The sequence below is a fragment of the Lathamus discolor genome, chromosome 1 (assembly GCF_037157495.1).
Source record: "Lathamus discolor isolate bLatDis1 chromosome 1, bLatDis1.hap1, whole genome shotgun sequence".
Lineage (NCBI taxonomy): Eukaryota > Metazoa > Chordata > Aves > Psittaciformes > Psittacidae > Lathamus > Lathamus discolor.
The window spans coordinates 149,599,578-149,620,086 of record NC_088884.1 but is presented as its reverse complement, the minus strand read 5'-3'; the positions used below and the strand labels follow the sequence as shown (position 1 = coordinate 149,620,086).

The 20,509-nt window shown below is 37.7% G+C and overlaps 1 protein-coding gene across 9 annotated transcripts in view; it reads right to left on the bottom strand.

Moving 5' to 3' along the window:
- The window catches only part of PROM1 (prominin 1), a 66,647-nt gene that overhangs the window by 9,663 nt on the left and 36,475 nt on the right, over positions 1-20,509 (bottom strand). For 7 of the 9 annotated variants that reach the window (XM_065658951.1, XM_065658997.1, XM_065658980.1 and 4 more), the window contains 14 exons: positions 19,927-20,047; positions 17,015-17,078; positions 14,679-14,768; positions 13,145-13,362; positions 12,656-12,730; positions 11,424-11,487; positions 9,504-9,663; positions 7,341-7,493; positions 5,821-5,944; positions 5,307-5,410; positions 4,912-4,996; positions 3,156-3,302; positions 2,821-2,892; positions 147-239 (listed from right to left, as the gene is read on the bottom strand). In XM_065658951.1, coding sequence (XP_065515023.1) covers positions 147-239; positions 2,821-2,892; positions 3,156-3,302; positions 4,912-4,996; positions 5,307-5,410; positions 5,821-5,944; positions 7,341-7,493; positions 9,504-9,663; positions 11,424-11,487; positions 12,656-12,730; positions 13,145-13,362; positions 14,679-14,768; positions 17,015-17,078; positions 19,927-20,047 — 1,570 coding nt within the window. The remainder of the gene's footprint in view (positions 1-146; positions 240-2,820; positions 2,893-3,155; positions 3,303-4,911; positions 4,997-5,306; positions 5,411-5,820; positions 5,945-7,340; positions 7,494-9,503; positions 9,664-11,423; positions 11,488-12,655; positions 12,731-13,144; positions 13,363-14,678; positions 14,769-17,014; positions 17,079-19,926; positions 20,048-20,509) is intronic. The other 2 variants (XM_065658989.1, XM_065659022.1) reach the window with 2 other exon arrangements.

Below are 20,509 nucleotides of genomic sequence, written 5' to 3'. Positions count from 1 at the left end.
ACGTACTTTAACCAGATTACTCTCCAGTGACACAGTGAAAATGCAATCTGTGCTTATGTACAGCAAAAGTCCAGCTTTCTGTATTTAAGAGATTTAGGGATTCATATTTTCTGTAACTACACTTTAGTATTGCTTTAATATTTTACCATAGCTTGCTCTAGTGGAATGACTTGTTGGTTATGAATCATTCGAATGTTGTTTGCATGTCCTTTTAAGGCATTTTCCAGTGCTCCTTTTGGCTGTAAAAAACACAATTATGCAGTATTGTTCAGTAGTCTCAAAGCTTTCCAACAAAGCAAGAAACAATGAAAGTTGCACATTATCCTCATCCATTGCAGAACAGCTGATGCTAACAACGGGATATGGCAAATGGAATTCCTCAACACAGAGGAAAAAATCACCATATTAATAATTCAAACCTCAGTAACCAAACCAGATACATTATACTGCTTTTCTGCCTATAACATTATCAGCATAGATTTAACTGGAGAGAATTTTCACATGGTGCACTAAGTCATTTTAAATACAGAGGAGCTAGCACATTCCCCTCTAACTCACTGCAAGAACCTTGCAGCATGGCACCGCAGCTGGGATGAGCATTGCCCAGGTACTTGCTTTTGTTTTGGGCACTGTGGTCATCAACCTGAGGCACACTCTGCTTTCTGAGGGGCACAGAAGTTTCCCAGCCAGTAACTTGGAAACATGTCTGCAGCTCCTGCTTTTCAGTCAGAAGATAGAAGTTTGTGCCCTGATTTTCAAGACTGACTGCCTGTCTGGAGCTCACACTTGCTGCAAAATACCATGGAATTTGATTTTATTCTCAGAAATACATTTCTCTTCCATTTCCTTTTGATGGCAAAATCACTTGGCTCCCTGCATACACTCTGAATACACGCTGCTCACTGTTTTGAAAGTGTACTAATGGCATACCTCAGAGATGCATTTGCTTCCTGTGTTCATGTAAGTGGTCAGCTGCCATGTGCTGCACTGACAAGCTGAATTCCCTTACCTAACAACACCTGTGGGTGGTAGCTCCCTCCTCCATACCCTGACCCAGTGTTTTGATACAAGTTTTATTCCATTTACTCCTTCCAGTATAAAAACATCCATTCAATTTCGTGTAAGGTGCCAGAAAATGTAAATTAACCCCATGGTTAATTAATTCCAAACAGTTTTAGTTTACTCTTTAATTGGTGGTTCTTGTAAACTTTAAGAGTTAATACTAATAACAAAGAGGGATTACAAAATATTCTTGGAAACCAGTATCAGTTTTGAAACAACCTAATTTTTGTACTATATCATATTGTTATGGGGTTTTGGAGGGCTTCTTTTTTTTGTTTTAAGCATTTCATAGATTGCACTAAGGAAGAAATAAAAACATCCACTGTGACAGTGAGCACATTTAATACTGTGGTTATCTTTGTCTTCTATATGAAGACATTACTCTGCCTAATTATTCTCAATTCAAATACTTCTTTTAAATTCTATTCCCAAAAATAAAGGAAAAAACCCTATATACCAGCACAATAAATTTTCCTTTATGGAGCTATGTAGAATACACCTTTAAAGAGATATCTCGGCAATTCTACGTAAAGCATAAAACACTTGAAGAACCTCAGCTTTCACTTAGAAAATAACTAATTCATCAGCAAAAACTCCCCACCTGTATAAGGTTCAAAATGGCACAGTAAAAATTGAAAATTGAAGCGAATCGTGGCCGAAGCTACTGGTATCTTTTGAATTTAGCAGACAAACTACATGAGTAAACAGGCAACATGTGGGTCACTCATGGTACTTGGGGAGGATGCTAGCTACAAGAAAAGCTCTGAGCAGCCTAAACCTGACATGAGCGCACATGTGGCAGAAAAAAGCACTAAGATGCGTGATCAAATTATATGGAGTAAGCACACCAGCGGCCTCTACTGTGCCGCCTTCTCCCTAAGGGAGGGATGGATAACTGATATATTCCAGACAGCATAGTCTCACTCTGCTCTCTGTGTCCCTTAGTGATCCAAGTAATAGGAGCACATATGCAGCATAACTCTTTCTCCTAAACTGCAATGCAGGCATTTGTCTTAGGCCAGTCTTCAACCTCGTGGCCAAACTATGACCCTCATTTTGAAAAACAAATATGAAGTGACCTTGACATTCATGCAAACATATTAGCCGAATATTCACTAACTTAACACAGCTGTGCGTTCTGCAGGTTCATCTGCAAGCAATGCCGTAGCTGCACCCTCTGACCACTGTCCAAGTTCCTGCATGCAAAAAAAGCCCTTCAGAGCAAGACAGGATCTCTTTTGTGTGTTCTCCCGCCACAGTGGAGCCCAAGTCCTCATTAGAGCTCTTATGAGCTGCCACAATATTAATTTTATTACTAATTGCAAAACATTCTGCTCAGTAACAGAAACAAAATTAATTCAAATCATCATCTTCATCACAGTCTAACCTATTTTCTTTTTCCAACTGGGACCCTAAAACGTAGACAGCATAAACACTAAATACTCGGAGTATTCCCCTCATTTCTTAAGCAAACAGTGGAATTCAAGAAATTATACTTCCAAAGCAGAAATTATACTTCCAAAGCAGAAATTGTACAACAGTTAGCATAGAAAAATCAGTAATTAGCAATATTTAAAACACAGTTCATATCCAATGTTGTTCTTGAAAGATTTTCCTTATGTGACAATGCATCATGTATATAAGTGTCTGAAGTACAATACTCCCACAGGAAGTCTAAATGCTTGGATATGTATTTATACTTACAAAGTATATAAACGATACATTTTATGTATTACTGTATTAGTGAATTAAACTTACCAGCTGGTCTGCTCTTGCTTCTAAGTCATTAGCAAATGACAGAAGATCAACTTTGGTAACACTTTTATTGATCTGAAACAAGATGTGAATAGCAGAAGAAAGAGTGTATGTTGTTACTGCATACAAACACTGCACACCACCTACTTTGTTTACCCTTTATTTCTTTAAAAGTTTGGTGAGCTTAACTTCTGAAGTGCTTTTGCTCCATGTTTTGTGGTTCTCCAAAACACACCCCTTCACACAAAAGCAGATTTTTCTCTGTTTTGCCCACTGTTAAAAGAGACATTTCATTTTATGCTTTGTCCCAGTCAAATCTCGGTTGACTACAGTCTCACCTCTGTCAAATATGCTGCAAAGTTTATCCCTTCTATTCCTGAAGAGCTGAAATTCAAAAGATTCTCCTTTCCAATTTCATCCAGCAGGATGATGTTGCTGAGGTTTATCTGAATATGCTCAATTCTAAGAGCTACATCTTCTGTATACTGAGAGGAAAACAAAATAAAGCATATAAGTGGTTTGCGTCCAGTGTATATTAATCTGTAGCTGCCCCTTCCCAAGCATCTTGCTTTTGCTGACTCATCACTTTCATGAAGAAGCACACACTGATTCTTGCTTACATCAGTTGAATTCAATTAACTTTGATGGAATCCATCAGGTAATGTTCTTCCCTTCCCTGCAATATCCACACAGTTTAGCCATGCCATGTTCTAACCTAGCCATGCATCTTTCATACCAATAAATTACTTGCCTTTCATGACATCCATTTAAGCAGGCTTCTCTGAAAACATGTTAGTCCCTCCTAAGTGGAGACGGAAATAAAAGAGAATTCTCTTTCCTCTCCAGGAAATGTTATGTTTAAATATTTAAGCTTTACCCCTGGCCCTAACCAAGGAAACCTAGAGAATTTGGTATCTCCATCATGGCCAGGACAGACACTGTCCACTCTATTGGTCATAGGACTAAATGAGACTCCTCTAAATATGTTTAGTGGGAACTAAAGATGACCTGTTTATCATTACCTGAAGTCCTCCTGCATGGCATCCAAATCTAAAATGTTACCTTTTCTGCACAGGCCACAGAGCAAAAGATGAGGAATCTGGAAACCTGACTTCCTTCCAACCTCCACCTCCTTCCCAGTCTGCTGTGGACACTCAAAACAATCTTCCCTGTTCATTTTGTGTATTATTTGGGGCAGGGGCTGTATCTATAAAGTGTAGGTACAGTGCCTGGCAGAAAAGAATATGGCTCCCCTAGGGGTTGCTGTAATGAAGATAAGTATTATAGGCAACCCCAGAATTAGTACAGTCATGTGATTATAGAATCATAGAATGATTTGGGTTGGAATGGACCTTAAAGCTCATCCAGTTCCAGCTGGGCAGGCACACTTTCCACTAGATCAGATTGCTCAAAGACCTGCCCAACCTGGTCTTAAACACTTCCAGGGATGGGGCAGCCGCAACTTCTTTGGCCAATCTGTTCCAGTACCTCACTACCCTCAGAGTGAATAATATCTGATCTACAGCTACCCCTCTTTAAGCTTAAAACCATTCCCCTTTGTTCTATCACTACATGCCCTTGTAAAAGTAATGACAATGAAGTTGTGTATTACTACAGCTTAACTGAAAAGATTTTATTTTATCCCAACCCCTTCCCACTGAAATTGGGACCCATTCTTAGGAGCACAGTATATTGTATCCTGGATCAATATAAAGCTGAGTGGAATCAGAAGAGAACACACTAAAACAGACATTTATCTAAAGAGCAAAACAATCATTACACACCATAAGTCTTTGGAAGATGCTAGACTTGAACCTTCTATGCAAGTTTCAAAATTAAAATCAACTATATTTTTATTATCATAAAAAAGCATATCAGAGGACGTTCTGTGGTCCACTGAGACGGGCAAATTAACATCTTGTTTGTAAATAGATTCCTTTCTTTCAAACTAGCTTGGCCATTTTTTGCCTCCTTACAGGATATGTTGCATATAAAAACTAAAATCCCACAAACCCCAGACATGCCATCCTGTGTTCAAACATGTCTCCATCCTTCAGAAGTAATCATGCACTTGCTCATACTTTCTTTACTTACCATACTAATATTTAGGAATTCATTGATATTGAACAGGTGTTCTAGGTGAAGGGAGGTATAAATTCCTTTGTTTTCCTTACAATCACTGTAAAAATAAAAATATATCAGCCTAAAAACCACTTTGAGGACTAAGTGTTAAGAGAATGATTTACAATGTTTTCATATTCTAAGAGAATCAACCTGATGCAAAGTATTTTATCAAAGAGATCAACTAATATCGTTATACGTATTGCACTAACACTACCTCTAAATGCTTTTGCTACTGATTCACTGGAAAATCAGAATGTCTTCTGGAACGTGTACCATTTTTGCATGTGCTTTAAATATCAAGCATGGAAGATATCACAAAACTAATAAGCATAAATTGAATTAAATCTTGACCATAACTTTAGTACCTGTACACATTTTCAAAAGTCAAGTTAATATTTGGATTCTTAAACAGGATGCCAGAAAGATAGTTTTTCCAGTGCTGATTTAGTAAGTAGGGAGTATCCAAAACCTAGAAGACAAAATTCTGTAATGTTACTATAATTCTGAGTTTTCAATTAATGAATTTATTCATATGCAATCTTTTGACACATACCCACATATAACTAACGGAAACACAAGCAAACCAGCAAATTCAACCTCTCTCATGCAGAAAACGAATATTAAAGCTGAACTTCACCAAGAAATGCTGAATTCACAAAAAGTATCTCCACAAGACAACAAACATGCAGTATTTACACTGCAAAGCAAATTAAACGAAGAAAGGATGATTGTCTCTATTCAGTGTGTAAAGGGAAAGTAAAACCAGATCCAAACTCACTTCAAGTATCCCATAAAAAAATAGTATGCCATACATAACTGACAAAACCATCAGGACTCATGGGGATTCCAGTCATTGTTTAATAATGTGAATAATTTTACCTTGAATAAAGTTTTATCTTCAAAGGGCTCACAGACCAGTTTTTCTACATTTCCACCTGTGACAAAAGTGAGCACGACTACAGTCATCAGCACCCAGGAGAAAAGAAAACTGAATCCGACACCACTGAAAGAAAATAAGTTGAGTAAGTTTTCACTTTTAAAGAACAAAGTATATATACTTGGGGCAACAGTGAAGCCAACAGTTAGCAGCTATAATATAACAAGTGGTAGACCCTTCAAATACTTCCGTTTTCCAGATAGGCTTTTGCCCTCTGAAACATCTTACGTGTTTCAGCTCTCTAAAGTCTTCAGCTAAATCATATTTAAAATGCCCACATCTGCACTGGGTGTGCAAACCCTTTTAAGAATTAAATTTAACAGCCACAAAAGCATACAATTTTCTTTTTAAAATACAACTTTCTAGCCTTGTGCTCTCAAAAGAACTTTGGTCAAATTCCAGATGCAAGCTTCTCTTGCACCTAGCAGAAATGACATTAAACTACTATTAGGAACAACAGCAACCCCCAAACTCCTAAAGTGCTCTGAGAAAGTCACGTGTTTCTTGACTCCTTGCATGGCTTTTTTTCTTTTAAGCAATTGCTCAAGTGTACTAAAAAACTATGAAACCCTCTTTATATTTTCAACTACCTGTTCCCAGTTTTTGCAGTTTCCAAATGGGCTGTGCTTGTTTCAGGTGGATTAGAGATTAATTTTTTTCTAAGTAGCTGGTACAGTGCTGTGTTTTGGATTTAGTATGGGAATAAATTTGATAACACACTGATGTTTTATGTTGCTGCTAAGTAATGCTTACCTTAAATCAAGGACTTTTCAGTTTCCCATGCTCTGCAGTGAGGAGGGGCACAAGACGCCAGGAGGGAGTAGAGACAGGACACCTGACCCAAACTAGCCAAAGAGGTATTCCATACCACAGCATGTCATGCCCAGTATATAGACCAGAGGGAGTTGGCTGGGAGCCACTGATCACTGCTCAGGGACAGGCTGGGCATTGGTCAATGGGTGGTGAGCAATTGTATTGTGCATCACTTGTTTTCTTTCCTTGGGTTTTATTCCTCTCTATGCCTCTTTTTCATTATAATTGTTATTGTTAGCATTATTTTATACACCCCGCCATTATTTAACTCTCCTGATTCTCCTCCCCATCCCACCAATGGCCAGGGGGCATGAGTGAGCTGCTGTGTGGTCCTTAGTTGCTGCCTGGGGTTAAAAACCAACATTAAATAGAAATATTATCAGCTACAGCACTCGCCTTAGAACAGCAGATCCAGAGATTTTATCCTTCAGCTATAATCCTTAATGAAAGGGAACTCAAAATTCCCAAGACCCTCAGTGGAAGTACATGAGATCAGTACTTATTTTTGTTCTGATTTTTTTCCAGCGCATACACAGAGAAAGCATCAATTCTTTTCATGCACATGCCCTTCAAAAAAAATAAATCAGCAAAAACAACCTTCTACAGGTACATTTTTTTATTTAATCTTTCACCAATAAGTGAAACTTACGCCATGAGGAAGTTTCCTCCAGTGTTGGAGATACAGCCTCTGGTTGTTGGAGAAGCATGTTTATCATAACCACAGGTGCCACATAGCAATCCAAGACAATAGAAGATCAGAATCAGGACCACCATGCAGCACAGGATGAGACAACCCAGCCACCTAAGGAATAAAACCCAAAGCGTTTTGTTATCAGCATGCAAAGAATACACCAGAGACCTGCAGAATATATCAGGCAATACTATATTCCCAACTGGCCCACTCATAGTTCTGTTTGAGCAACAAATATTAGCAAAAATGATTTTCCTATACTTGCATATATTTTGGGACAGAACATGATCACTGTTGGATAATAGACAGCTGCTCCTGAAGGGCTGGAGAACAAACATCACAGGAACAAGGTGTTCCCACCCCGTTACTGCAGGTGAACTGTACTGTTCTAAAGTGTACCAAGTGGAGCAAATACTGACTCAGAGAAGGCAGATGCTCAAACAGTAATTTATTCAAGAATCAATGGAGAAATTTGTGAATGTGCACTCATGAAGTACATTACTCTTACTGTAAGGCTTACTACTTTTTGCACACAGTGTGATAGGACTGTAACAGTAAGTAAATGTATTTAAGGCTATTAATACCTAGCTTTATGTGTCTGTGCTGGAATGCTTTCACTGTATGAAGCATTTAACAGAACTTGATCAGAAGGAAGATCCTGAATAGGACTTGAATTTTCATTTTTATTAATTAAATCCTGTAACAGTTCTATCTGCCCACATATTTTGGAGCACACCCACTTGTTCACACATTTTGTATTTCATGTGAGCCTTTCATCTCCTCCCAATTCCCTCTGCTCTTCCTTTCCCCTTTTGTTCCCTTTCTTCCAGCTTATACTTCTTAAGTTCCCTTTTCTCTTCCCTGTACCACTGTAGAGGGAAAGTGGGAACCGGAAAAAGGAATATCATAATCAATACGCGCAGTCAAAACAGAAAGAAAAACATTAATGCTGACAGGCACATTTGTAAAAGAATACTTAAGAACAACGCATCTCTTAATTAAGGAAGGGACAGACAAAACAATCTGGACAGCAACAAGCTTTGGTTTCACTTATACTTGGAAATACTACTAGGTCAGGTTCAACAAGAATAGGTATTTAAGTGCCATGCAAATAAGATATTTCTCCACTTCTTTGAATCTAAATACAAGATTCACAGAGTCATACTGCAGCAGAACAAAGCAATGTATTTATTTGGTTAAATGTAATTTGAGCTTCAAAGAAAATACTAATAAATTTGACACATCAAGGCTCACCACAAAAACTGCCTGACAATGGGTTAAAGATTATAGATTGCAAGTAAGGTTCTTTAAATTCAGTCTGCTTATTTTGATTTTAAATTGCATTAATGTCATCAGCACACATTCCGCAGCAGTGGAACTGATTATGACACAAAGATAGAAACAATTATTGATTACGGGAACAACTGAAGTTTCAAAATGTATGGAGAATTTGAGGAGCTTGAGGACTGAAATGACTAAATCTGGACAAAGTTAAATAGTACAAAATAAAAAGCTTTATGCTTCAAACTGTGAGATTATTAATTATAGGAGTCACACAAGTCTCAAATGAGAAGAATATGGAATATGTTTTTTTCTCAAGGTACAATTAACCTAAGCATTCACAAGGACAAGTACTACACCAGTAGAAACAAGCATGGGTGCACAAAGATTTGTAAGGTGTGCGGCAGAATCCCTACTACTCTCTACAGTAGAAAGGGTGAAATAAAAAGATTAGCAAGGCCCCTACATTCCTAAGCTCTTACAACTTAGCTGCAAACTCAGCAAAACTAAGCCCTAAATAAGAAATCACCCTGGCATTGTGAAAAAATCAATTTTTTAAGCATTACACCTTTGACATCTACCTACACCTATCCTTCCTGAAAAAGACCTGAAGGTCTACACAGTAGGAACTACCTCTTGCTCTGTAGTGAAACAGCACCAGTTGTTGATTAGCTGCAGTTTCGACTTTTACCAAAACGCCAGTAACAAACAAATGCCTTATAGCACCTTTGTTTTACTGTGTTCATCATTAATATTTTAACTGCTTTTACAGAACGTTAAAAGATTGCAAAGTATTACCAACAGGTAGCAATTCACTCTTGATTTACTTCCTGCACATACCTGTAGAAATCATACTGCTCTACTAGTGGAAAATAATCTTGAACATATGCTTCACTTTGTGTAAGATATATCGTCAGATCTGCTAAAATCTTCTGAACAGGAAGCGTTTTTGCAAAGGTAGTGATATTTGAACCAATGGATTCCAGCACGCTTTTGATATCTAAAAGAACAAACATAGTGCGCTATTACAGATTCATAGAAGAAATTTTCATTCCATGTATGCATTACAAAATGCTATTAAGCCATTTGCCACACGAAACAAGCAAGCCATGAAGACAAGCATGAGGAAGAGACAAGCAGCAACAAAAACACTGAGCTTCAAAGTAACACAATGGCATTTTAAAACACACATTTTATTTTTAGCATTTAATTTAATAATGAAAGATGTAGATGTCAAGCCAGAGTTCTCTTTCCTTTTGTTATAATTAATGTGTCACTTCTAATCTAGCCAGCTTAAATCTTGCTGTTCATGCAATACTGCGTATGGTAACACTGAGCAAGACAATTAGCCACTAAGTTTACAGAGGACATGATCAAGATCTATTTAAATTCCATCCCTTGGGAATACAGCAGTGAGAAAGAAATTAGACTGCCTATATTGAGAATCTATACTAGTTATTTTCAACCTTCTTAACAAAGATTACGTAAATAAATTCATTCCAATTAGTTAGCAACACTCTTGAGATAATGATCAACTAAGCCATTTTCCCCCCTCAAATTAAGAATGAACATGCTACCCTATACTTACAGTTTAGATACACACTATTTAGATATACAAAGACATGATTAATTTACTTATTATACCTATTTTCTATTTGTAAAATGCAGTTTCTATTTACTTTTCCCCTTCTTTCAACTTGGAGCATACTTGAAACAGCAGGACCTATAAACTATAGGTTGCTATTTGGCAGTAGGGAACAGTCTCCTCTTTCTCAAACAACTGGACAAGTTTTTGGCGGTTCATTTAGATGCTTACTCTTCTAAATACAACTGGATTCCAAAACACTCTTCTTTTGAAAGTCTACAAATAAATGCCTTTTTTTTTTCCCCTAGCAAGCCTAGGTTATTTGCTTTGTAACTCAAACTCAGTTTTTATAAACCCGAACTCCCAGCAATTTATAAATAGATAAATTAAGATGGCTTGTCTGTGTTTATATATCAGCAGATACCAACAATGAGTAAGTCTGCACTACATTTCCTAATGAAAAGCATAATACAACTTTTAGCTCAGTTCAGGCAAGTTCACACAGTATGCTTTGCTTGCATACATACTGTGTTTCATTTTGCTCGGGAGGGGGAAAAATAGAAAGAAAAACTTACAAGGAACAGCTGTTTATATATGCAGAATAGGTCCATAATGCAAGAACAAAAATTAAAACAGATTAGTATACACACACTATACTACATTTTATTCAAACGTCAAGTGTCCAGGTACCACCAGAGAGTAACAGTGTGTCATGGTTTAAAAACCAGGAACATAGTGTAAACCCAAGTACCAAAATAATTAAAAGAGACATTTAAATTATCCTTAAGGCTTAATTTTACCTCCCCTTTGCCATTTTAATACAGCAGCAGGCAGGTTCAGTTTTTTTAACACCACACTCCAAAATATGTTACAGGCACATTGGTCAAGGAAAATGAGCTTTTCAACCCAAAAAAGATAAGCTTCAGTGTGACTTTGAACAGCAAAAAGCCTAACAAATAAAACTCCTCCATAAAATACCATATGCTCTATTTTTACATTTAATTTTGGATCCTCATTAACACATGGTGGCTTTCTATGGGATTTTTGTGTCACTAAATCAAATAAATTTCCATTTTCATGCTCTTTAGCTCAGAAAATACAGTATCGGTAAAACAAAACATCAGTAAGTTTCATCAGCATTAAACAATCAAAATTAAAAGACAGTTTGTCCTCACCTGATAAAATATTCTGTGTTTGATTCACCACTAAGTCAGGAGTATCATTAAATGCCGCATAACCCTAAAAGTTGAAAAAACTGTAATAAATTTCTCACCGTCAAATTACTTACTATATTTTCCCTTTTCTACAAGCAGTAAAATTATACACTTTCTAAAATGTTTGTGGTAATACCATCAAAAATACATTTTTATTGCTGCCCATTATAAAAGGTCAAAGCAAAACAGGAACTCAATTCTATTTCAGATCCAGTTTGCTCTCCAGGATATTCCTTGGGAAAAAAATATCTGAATTTAAATATACATGCATCAGTCACATCTCAGACTTTATAGCACTGTTGCCTGTCAGATCTATCTAATATAAACCTGAGAATGCACATATGAAGACTCATTAAGTTAAAGGAGCTGCTGTGCACTGGTTAGTGCCTCCTCTTTGCAAGTGTGTGCCTTCTTAAAATGAAATGCATGTTACAAACAACAAAATCCAACTGCCTTTGAAGACACTGTTAATGCTTTCTTCAGTGAGAAAGGGAAAGAAAGAGTCTAAACCATAGGGACCAAGCTCAGCAGCTCATCTGGACAGAAAGAAGCTGCCACTGCAGTGGATATTTGAAGTTCTGCTTCCTGCAGACCTGATCACTTCAGAAGCAGGCCAGGGTCTAAGCCCCCTTCACATAGCCTTTGATTTCAGCAAGTGCCTGCTATTCCTAGCAAACATTTTCAGATTGCTAGATTTTTAAATTGCTCAGACTAAGCCATTTTTTTCTAGGTGAAAATCATTGTGTTTTGCAATACAAACAGTAATCCCATTAGGTCCATTGAACCAGGTTTAATATCAAATATGCACATGAAGAATTTGGAAGACATACTTCAAAATAGCTGGAATACAATAAAAATAATTAGGAAAGCATGGACTTTTCTTTAGTTTGAAGCAAAAAATATAGAGCACACCAGCAGTTCCATGTTTCTGCCTTTTTGTTTCTTAAGGCTTGTTCTGTCAAGCAGTAAATTAGCAATACATTTTTGATCTGTAGTACCCTTGAGATATAAAGCACTACATTCGTACTTTCAAATCTTGGCCAAACAACAGAATAATAATGAGAGATATCCACCATGAGGCAGGATGAGGCGGGAACAAGAGAATTGTGCTTGAGAAAGCCTAGGAAAAACAAGTGATACACAAGTATCCCAGTTTATTAATTAACAGTTTACTAGCCTGTCAAGAAACATACCTTTTGAACCAGACTAGAAAGGTCTATTTTAAGGACATCATTGACCTTCGCAAGCTGTGAGCTCACTCCCGGCAACTAGAAAGCAAAAAGCATTCTTAACTCACATCAAAACAGTAGACTCGTTAATTTAGTAAACATCTCAAAGGCAGGAGAAAGGGTAAAGAAACTAGAAACATGATTTGCAGTAGAATTTTTGTTGCATACTCCCAAAACCTTTGCTGTACAGCAGCAAAGCTTAACCTTAGCATTTCTGGGAGGACATACTGTTTCACTGCCCAGAGCAGCACTTTAATGTAACTGCTTGACACATATTTTATCCTATTCTACACAGAAGATGAAAACAGTGACTAGAATTACCTAGAAACACAGAATATGGGAAAGTCACTTATCTCACCAGTGACAGCACACACCAAGCCATTAAGCTGCAGAGATGCTATTGGGCTTATTGAAGGCAATCACACTGTAGGAGTCTGAAAAACATTCTCTTACCCCACTAAAATTGGCGTTGATGTTCAGTTGATTTAGTGAATTCCTGATGATATTGCAAGTTGAGGCAGCCTGAGTCGCAGAGCATGCAGAATCATTGAGGGTGTTGCTTAGGTGCATTTTAACATCTGTCAAGTTTGCATGGAGCCTCTCTGTTCCCTCCTGCAAAACCTCTACAGAGACACTCACATTTTCCAGTGCTTCCTTTGTTTCTCTGATGGCTGCAAGGATATGAAGTTTTAAAAAAACCTTCTAGTTAGAAACCGTGCTACAGATACAGATATGAAGAGAAAGTATACATGCATGAATGCTATATTCCTAATAATATTGATTTAAATAACCCTGCCTCCCTCCCAGAAAAACCCTCTAGCACAGAATATGTTTTGATTGCACATAAAAACGCATCACTTGTATCTTCTTACAAACAAATGAATATGTTCAGGCTACTTTAATTGAGATTCCCAGATTACACTCTTCTACCCTTTCCCTACCTCTCCATACTCAGTGGTTCCAGCAAAGAACTTTAACACTTGGTCACTAGAAATTAGAAGAAAGCCCATATCCACAAGACAGTATTTTCAGTATTTTGTTTATAATCCAACTCACAAATTATACAGCTGCGAGACAAAAGGGAAAGAGTTCATGTTGCATCAACCAAGCATTTATGAGTGTTCAACACTGTCTGAGCTTTAGATTTCATCCCAATCATCCCAACCAGATGAAGAAACCCAAAAAACAAAACACTGAACAGGTGTTTAGTAGACAAAAAAACCACACATATACAACTAAAAATACACAAGTTACAAAAATAGTGCACTTCACACAACACAAGGTTTTATTGTTTTTTTACCTTTGATAGCCCTTTCCACTTTGACTTCAAGACAAACAAGAGAAATAAATCAAAAAAGGACAATGATGACGAGTAAATGGAAAAGAATTCATGGGTAAAAAAACCCCAAAGTAACTCAGATTCATGTATGCCTTTTTCTCTATAAGCTGTACCTGACTCCTGAAAAAAAGCCTTAGATAGAAAAAGTAATAAAGGAATATCTTCTTTGAAAGGAGACAGAACTAAGCATGAGGAATGCTAAACACAAAGACACAACGAAGAAATTACAGACAGCATCTCATAATAAGCTTGGCAGTGTACAGCATGAGGCCATCATATGTTCCTGACCTATTAAAGATTAACCTGCTGACCTATGGACACTCTTAAAGCCCAGTTTTCCTAGTCCCCTTGATATTCAATGGAAAAGAGTAGCAACCTAGAGCAGGGAATTTGGATTTCATCTCTCTTCAATGACTAACGAAACTAGGTATCAACAATAGCACATAAATCTTGATTTAGTTTTAAAATGCATTTATAAACCTTAAAATATCAGAAATCCTCAGTTTAAAAGAAGCTTCAAGGCATATAGAAAAATCTTAAGTTGAACCATGGTACTGCATAAAGTCATCCCATACTTCTGCACTAGAAAGATGATGCCTGCTTTACCATGGCAACAGAACATGAATATAACAACATGCACATCTTTACCTCCTGCCATTGTCAGAGCTGCATCAAGTGCAGGACGTACTTCTTTTCCCAGCTGTTCTTGAACTCTACTTCCAAGCAAAGGTCCAACATCTGTAGCATGAAGACATTAAAAAACAAACAAAACATTATACACTAGTTCAATTCAAAATACCTCTTAGTATAGGTGCTGTCAGACTTAAAGTATAAATAGATAATTGAAATTTCGCTAAGGCCTGACAATCAGAACTTAGTGACAGAAAATACTGCAGGAAAACAGTTCTCCTTTAGCTAGCTATAGACCTAAGAATGAAAGCAGTAAATCAAAATATGTCAGAGAATATTCACTAGCACTTGACCGTATAGGTAAAAACACAACCACTTCAAACTCAAAATTTCATTGCATTTACTACTTTTTTTTGGACAAATCTAGTCCAACACCTGGAAAGGAATTTTATGGCATACTCCTTTGCTACATGCTGTATCTTCATAGTGTAAGAGAAAATGGATTCTTTTCCTTTGTCCTGCTCCTCATGTACTCAGCAATGTCAAGGTCACCTGCAACCCAGATCTGTCAAGTCACCTCCACTGAAATCCCTTAAGCGTGTTAAGCATGTATCTCTAGTCCCTGTGCCCTCATACAGTGCATGCAGCACTGATGCTCACAGCGCTGGCTGCATGCTTACCCATAGCTGACCTCACCTCCAAACCCTCCTGCCCACAAACAGAAATGAAGCTTAAATGACAAACACCAAGTAGAGTTTGGTGAAGCATCTTAATTTTACACATCCTTTAGCTAGTTGCTGGGTCCCCTCCATCTCCAGATCATGGCAAACAGCTTTGAGTTTTTTGCTGTTGATGAAATGGGAATACTGTGTGGTACAGAACCATCCATTACTGCCATATCTGGCTCAGGATGAGAATTTTTATCAAGCAGAAAACACTTTTCAGCTCTTCCTTATGGTGGGCAAACTGAAATCATCTACATTTCTCTTGAGATCTATGCTACTGTTGATTCCCTTAGAATGAAATCCTTTTGTGCCCAGGTATCACACACTTAATTCTGGAATTTCACAAAAATAAAAGCTAACTTTATTTATTGATGAGACTCTCATCACAGATCCCCTAAGTCCCCATTAGCTACTGTACTAAACTGGCACCGAGAACGAATAAACATTTGAAATTTCAGTTTGGAGTAGCTGAGAAGTTACAAGCTCCTGGAAATGCAGATGTCAATTTATTAGTTTTATAGAACTAAAGATGACACTTGGTTTTTTTTTTCAGACCAGGGTGTTCCTGCCTAGGATTAAGTAAGAAGACTGGTTAACTACAACTGCTACTAATACTTTTAAAGCACATTCAATGTGCTTTAGTAGCCTCAAATAAGACAAGACACACTAGCCTCAGGGTATGCCTGAGGTAGGCTGGCTGCCTTGAAAACTACCTTTAAAACACATTTTAAGCCTAGACAGAAGCATGGATTCTTGGCATGATAAGCCAATTTAGGATAAGTGGCACGCTGCCACAATTGCATACTCTGATCCCAGTAACAATCCTATTTAAAACTGGTTTTGGTATTCCTGTATTTCACTTCAGTTTGAAATGCAGACACATTTATTAATGCCCACTAACAATGTATCTTGAATTCTAATCTGCATTGCATGTGGTCAGCCCTTTCTGTATCAGTTCTAGAAAGTGATGCTTAGGTTAAAAAAATAAAGGAATCAATGGTTTGGTTGCTTCTGTTTTACTAAAAGCTTTAAAAGCTAACACCTTGTAATGTAACTGCGCTGAAGGGGAAAGTGCAGTTGTCCTATTTCAAGTGCTATCTCCTGCTCTTCAACTGCTCATTCTGAACTGGTAAATACGTTAAGCAGCTTTAAAAAGAAGATAAGCTTATACCTCAGCTTCTAGCTGAGTAGAGGACAAAGATGTAACAACAAAATAAACAGAGATCTCTCACTCATTGGAACCACACCACCAAAAGAGCTAGTAGCTCTGTTCCTTGATAGTTGGCTCCACAGTTGAATATCCACTGGTAAATAATATTCTAAAAAAGCATTAGGTTTATGTGGTTACGTAACTATAAAAATGGAAAATAAAATAGTAGCCTGACTTACTGTATAAGCAATTTAATAAAATACTTTTATTTCAGCAAGTAATAGGCATTATACCAGCTCCAAGACATTTTATGTGAAAAGAATTTTCAGCTTTAGTCTCATTTATCACTGAGAATAGTGCTTCTGTCTGAAAACCCCATTCTCATAAACAAATTTCACTTTGCATTATGAGGTATGTGCATCATCTTATTGAAGTCTTTAAATACACATCGCTAACCGCCTTGAATTCAAAGTACTTACTATTTAGGTCAGAGAGTGCTTTATCCTTAGTTGTGTTGTACTGGCTCACCAAGTAGTCAATTTGCTGAAAAGATGATAAAAAACATGTTGAAAGAGTTGGAAAAAAGTAATGCATTTAAATAATGAGTCAAATTGCTCTTCTGAAACAATCAAAATATTTGTGCAAACCCCCAAAATCCTGGCACTCTACTGTTTTCTACCTTGCTTGGCAGAGCTACACATAATAAAAGATGTACTTAATTGGGAAATCTATTGGAACATCTCTGGGGTAAATGATTCAGCTTATAAGTGTTAAGTAGCAGGAACAAAGTTCTTATGAAGTCAGTCAGCCCAACGAGGGTTTGCATGTCTTCACCTCTTATTTTATTTTCTAGTGGCATTAGTTCCTCCTTCATGGAGACACGCGGCAAGTTAATGGGGTGGCAATTTTTAGGCAATTCACCAACCAGACTGGCTTCTATCTGGGCAGCCTCTCAGAGCTTAATTTGCAGAAAGGAGCTGGCTGCTCTCTCTCAGTTCAAATGGTTTTCCTAACTCCCAGTTGGCCCTGTTCAGTCACAACTTCAGGTCTACCAAGACACCTTAACAATATAAACCAGCAACTTAGTTATCAACAGATCCTGGCTTTGGACAAGAGGCTATCAAAGAAAAATCCCAAATGGTTCTTTTGAAACAACACTAAATAACCTTCAACTGATTTCTGCATGTTTAAAATAACGTATTATAAATCCTACCCCAATTGAGTTAAAGTAATGTAAAGTAACACCTTGACAAATGGGTTTACAATTTTAAACGTGTACCAATCTGGCATTCAGTCTCATGCTCTCCGTGGAGTAAAGAAAAAAAACCCAACAGACAATAAAGCACCCTTAACCAACCTATTGATCACACAGCAATGGATGTAATTAAAATACAAACTGTGAGTCAGACCTCCTTTTTCTAAAAAGGAGAAAAAAAAATTCTTACTAATAAGGCTTTAAGTATATTTTTGTGTATTTGTTTGTGTTCCTAGGGTAACGCAGGGACTAAGAGTTTGCAGGGCTACAGGTTTTGCATTGTTTCCAGCAGTGTCACAGATTAAAGTAATTCTGTATAACTAATGGTGTTATCGCTCAATACTCGTAGTCCGCAAATCTTCTATGACATGAACTCTTTAACATGGGACTTCTTTTTCCAAATCCTCTTATATGCTGTACACCTCATACCGATAAGTCAAGAACATCAGCCAGGATTTCAGAGCTTTACAGGCAATTAGTTGGATTCTACAACTTTTTGCAAGAAGCTGAAGTCCTCCCATCTTCAAGAAATTCTTACGTGTGTGGGTGTGTGGGTGTGTGTATGTGATATCATAGAATCATAGAATAGTTAGGGAAAGGACCTCAAGATCATCTAGTTCCAACCCCCCTGCCATGGGCAGGGACACCTCACACTAAACATCTCACCCAAGGCTTTGTCCAACCTAGCCTTGAACACTGCCAGGGATGGAGCATTCACAGCCTCCCTGGGCAATCCATTCCAGTGCCTCACCACCCTAACAGGAAAGAATTTCCTCCTTATATCCAATCTAAACTTCCCCTGTTTAAGTTTTAACCCATTACCCCTTGTCCTGTCACTACAGTCGCTGATGAAGAGTCCCTCCCCAGCATCCTTGTAGGCCCCCTTCAGATACTGGAAGGCTGCTATGAGGTCTCCACGCAGCCTTCTCTTCTCCAGGCTGAACAGCCCCAACTTTCTCAGCCTGTCTTCATACGGGAGGTGCTCCAGTCCCCTGATCATCCTCGTGGCCCTCCTCTGGACTTGTTCCAGCAGTTCCATGTCCTTTTTATGTTGAGGACACCAGAACTGCACACAATACTCCAGGTGAGGTCACGAGAGCAGAGTAGAGGGGCAGGATCACCTCCTTCGACCTGCTGGTCACGCTCCTTTTGATGCAGCCCAGGATACAGTTGGCCTTCTGGGCTGCGAGCGCACACTGCCAGTATCCAGTATCTCATGTACCTTGTCTGAGAAAATGACTTAGGCAGACGTCTCCTGTTCTCATACAGTTCTGTCAGCAGAAAACCAGCCCAGAGTTACTGTGACTGGGATACTATCATACTCGTGGATCCCTCATAATTGGGGGAATGCCACCTACTTCCAATATATCAGCCATGTGAGAGTAAAACAGATCCATTAAATTTAATTCATTAAAATGAATGAAAGCCAAGGTAATAGGACTGTTGGACTTTTTTCTTCCTAATCAATAAAGAACTGGAATTTGCACATGAGAAAGTTTACAAGTCTTCCTTGCTAGAATTTCTTTTTTTCTTTCAATGCAAAAAGGATATGCAGAGGACTGCTTTTGGGACTCTAAGGAAAGCCTGAATGCAGAAAAGAGAAAATATTTCCTGTTCGGTATGGCACAGTATGACACTGTTTTGAAGAAAAAGCAGCCAAAAATACTTCTAGAAAAGAAGTTACTGTAGCTCAGTCCCAGAGCACATACAAGTTAGCCCTTAATACAAGGAAACAGGAAAGAGCAACAAGAAATCCAAGTTTTCATACAATATCTTTTTTATATGTATTCCTTTTAAAACCATATTTTCCCAAATGAGTCACCTTCTGCTAGTGATCTACACTAGTTCAGTAGGAGGAAAAAGGCCTACAAGCATCATCGCAGCATATCCCAGGAACACAGCTCAGAAGTTACTCAAATAATGCTGATCCATCAGGATAACTCCCAAACATTTACTGCTGTGTGAAAACATCTTACCTTGCATCATTTACTCTACTTCGTGAGACTGACACACAAAGAATAAGCAAAACACTGCAGGTGTGATTTATACTGAATAGAAAGAAACAATTATTTTCTGCAACACTTCTTTCTTACACCTCTTCCATCCCCATTCCCCACAGAGAAAAAAATTCTTTACCGCTGGAGTGTCGTTAAGGAAAATTTTCAGATCTTTAAAATTACTGTTAACCAGTTTCTTTGCTCCTCGGACTTGGTTAGTTAAATGCTGGTTGGCAGCATATGCACAGAGCACTCCAACACTACAAAAAATACAGATAATGGGTATTTATTATTGTACAGAACAAAAAAAAAAATAAATCACAGCAAATAAAAGGTAAACATTATCAAAATAAAAGGCTTCATAAATTCACATATTCTCTTTTTCTTACTACAAGTTCTCACATGCACCATGAGGCAGGAGTAGAAGAATTTGCCATAAGGGCTGATACTGTACTACTAATTCAAAAACCGTAAAGGAAAAAGCAAAGTTAACCCAAAGTCTTTCGAAGTTAGTTACTTATCCATTGGCACTGATTCTGTCAGAAAACAGCCTAGGTAAATTAGAGGGGATTTTGAAATGTTAGGCTCTTTTACAAGTACCATTAACCCTCACACAGCTACAAGCAAATGCTCCTAAGTTAACTGTGAAAAGGAATATTTTACTCTTGAGAACTTCAGCAACATTTACTCATAATGGCCCAATTTATTTACACAACTGCATA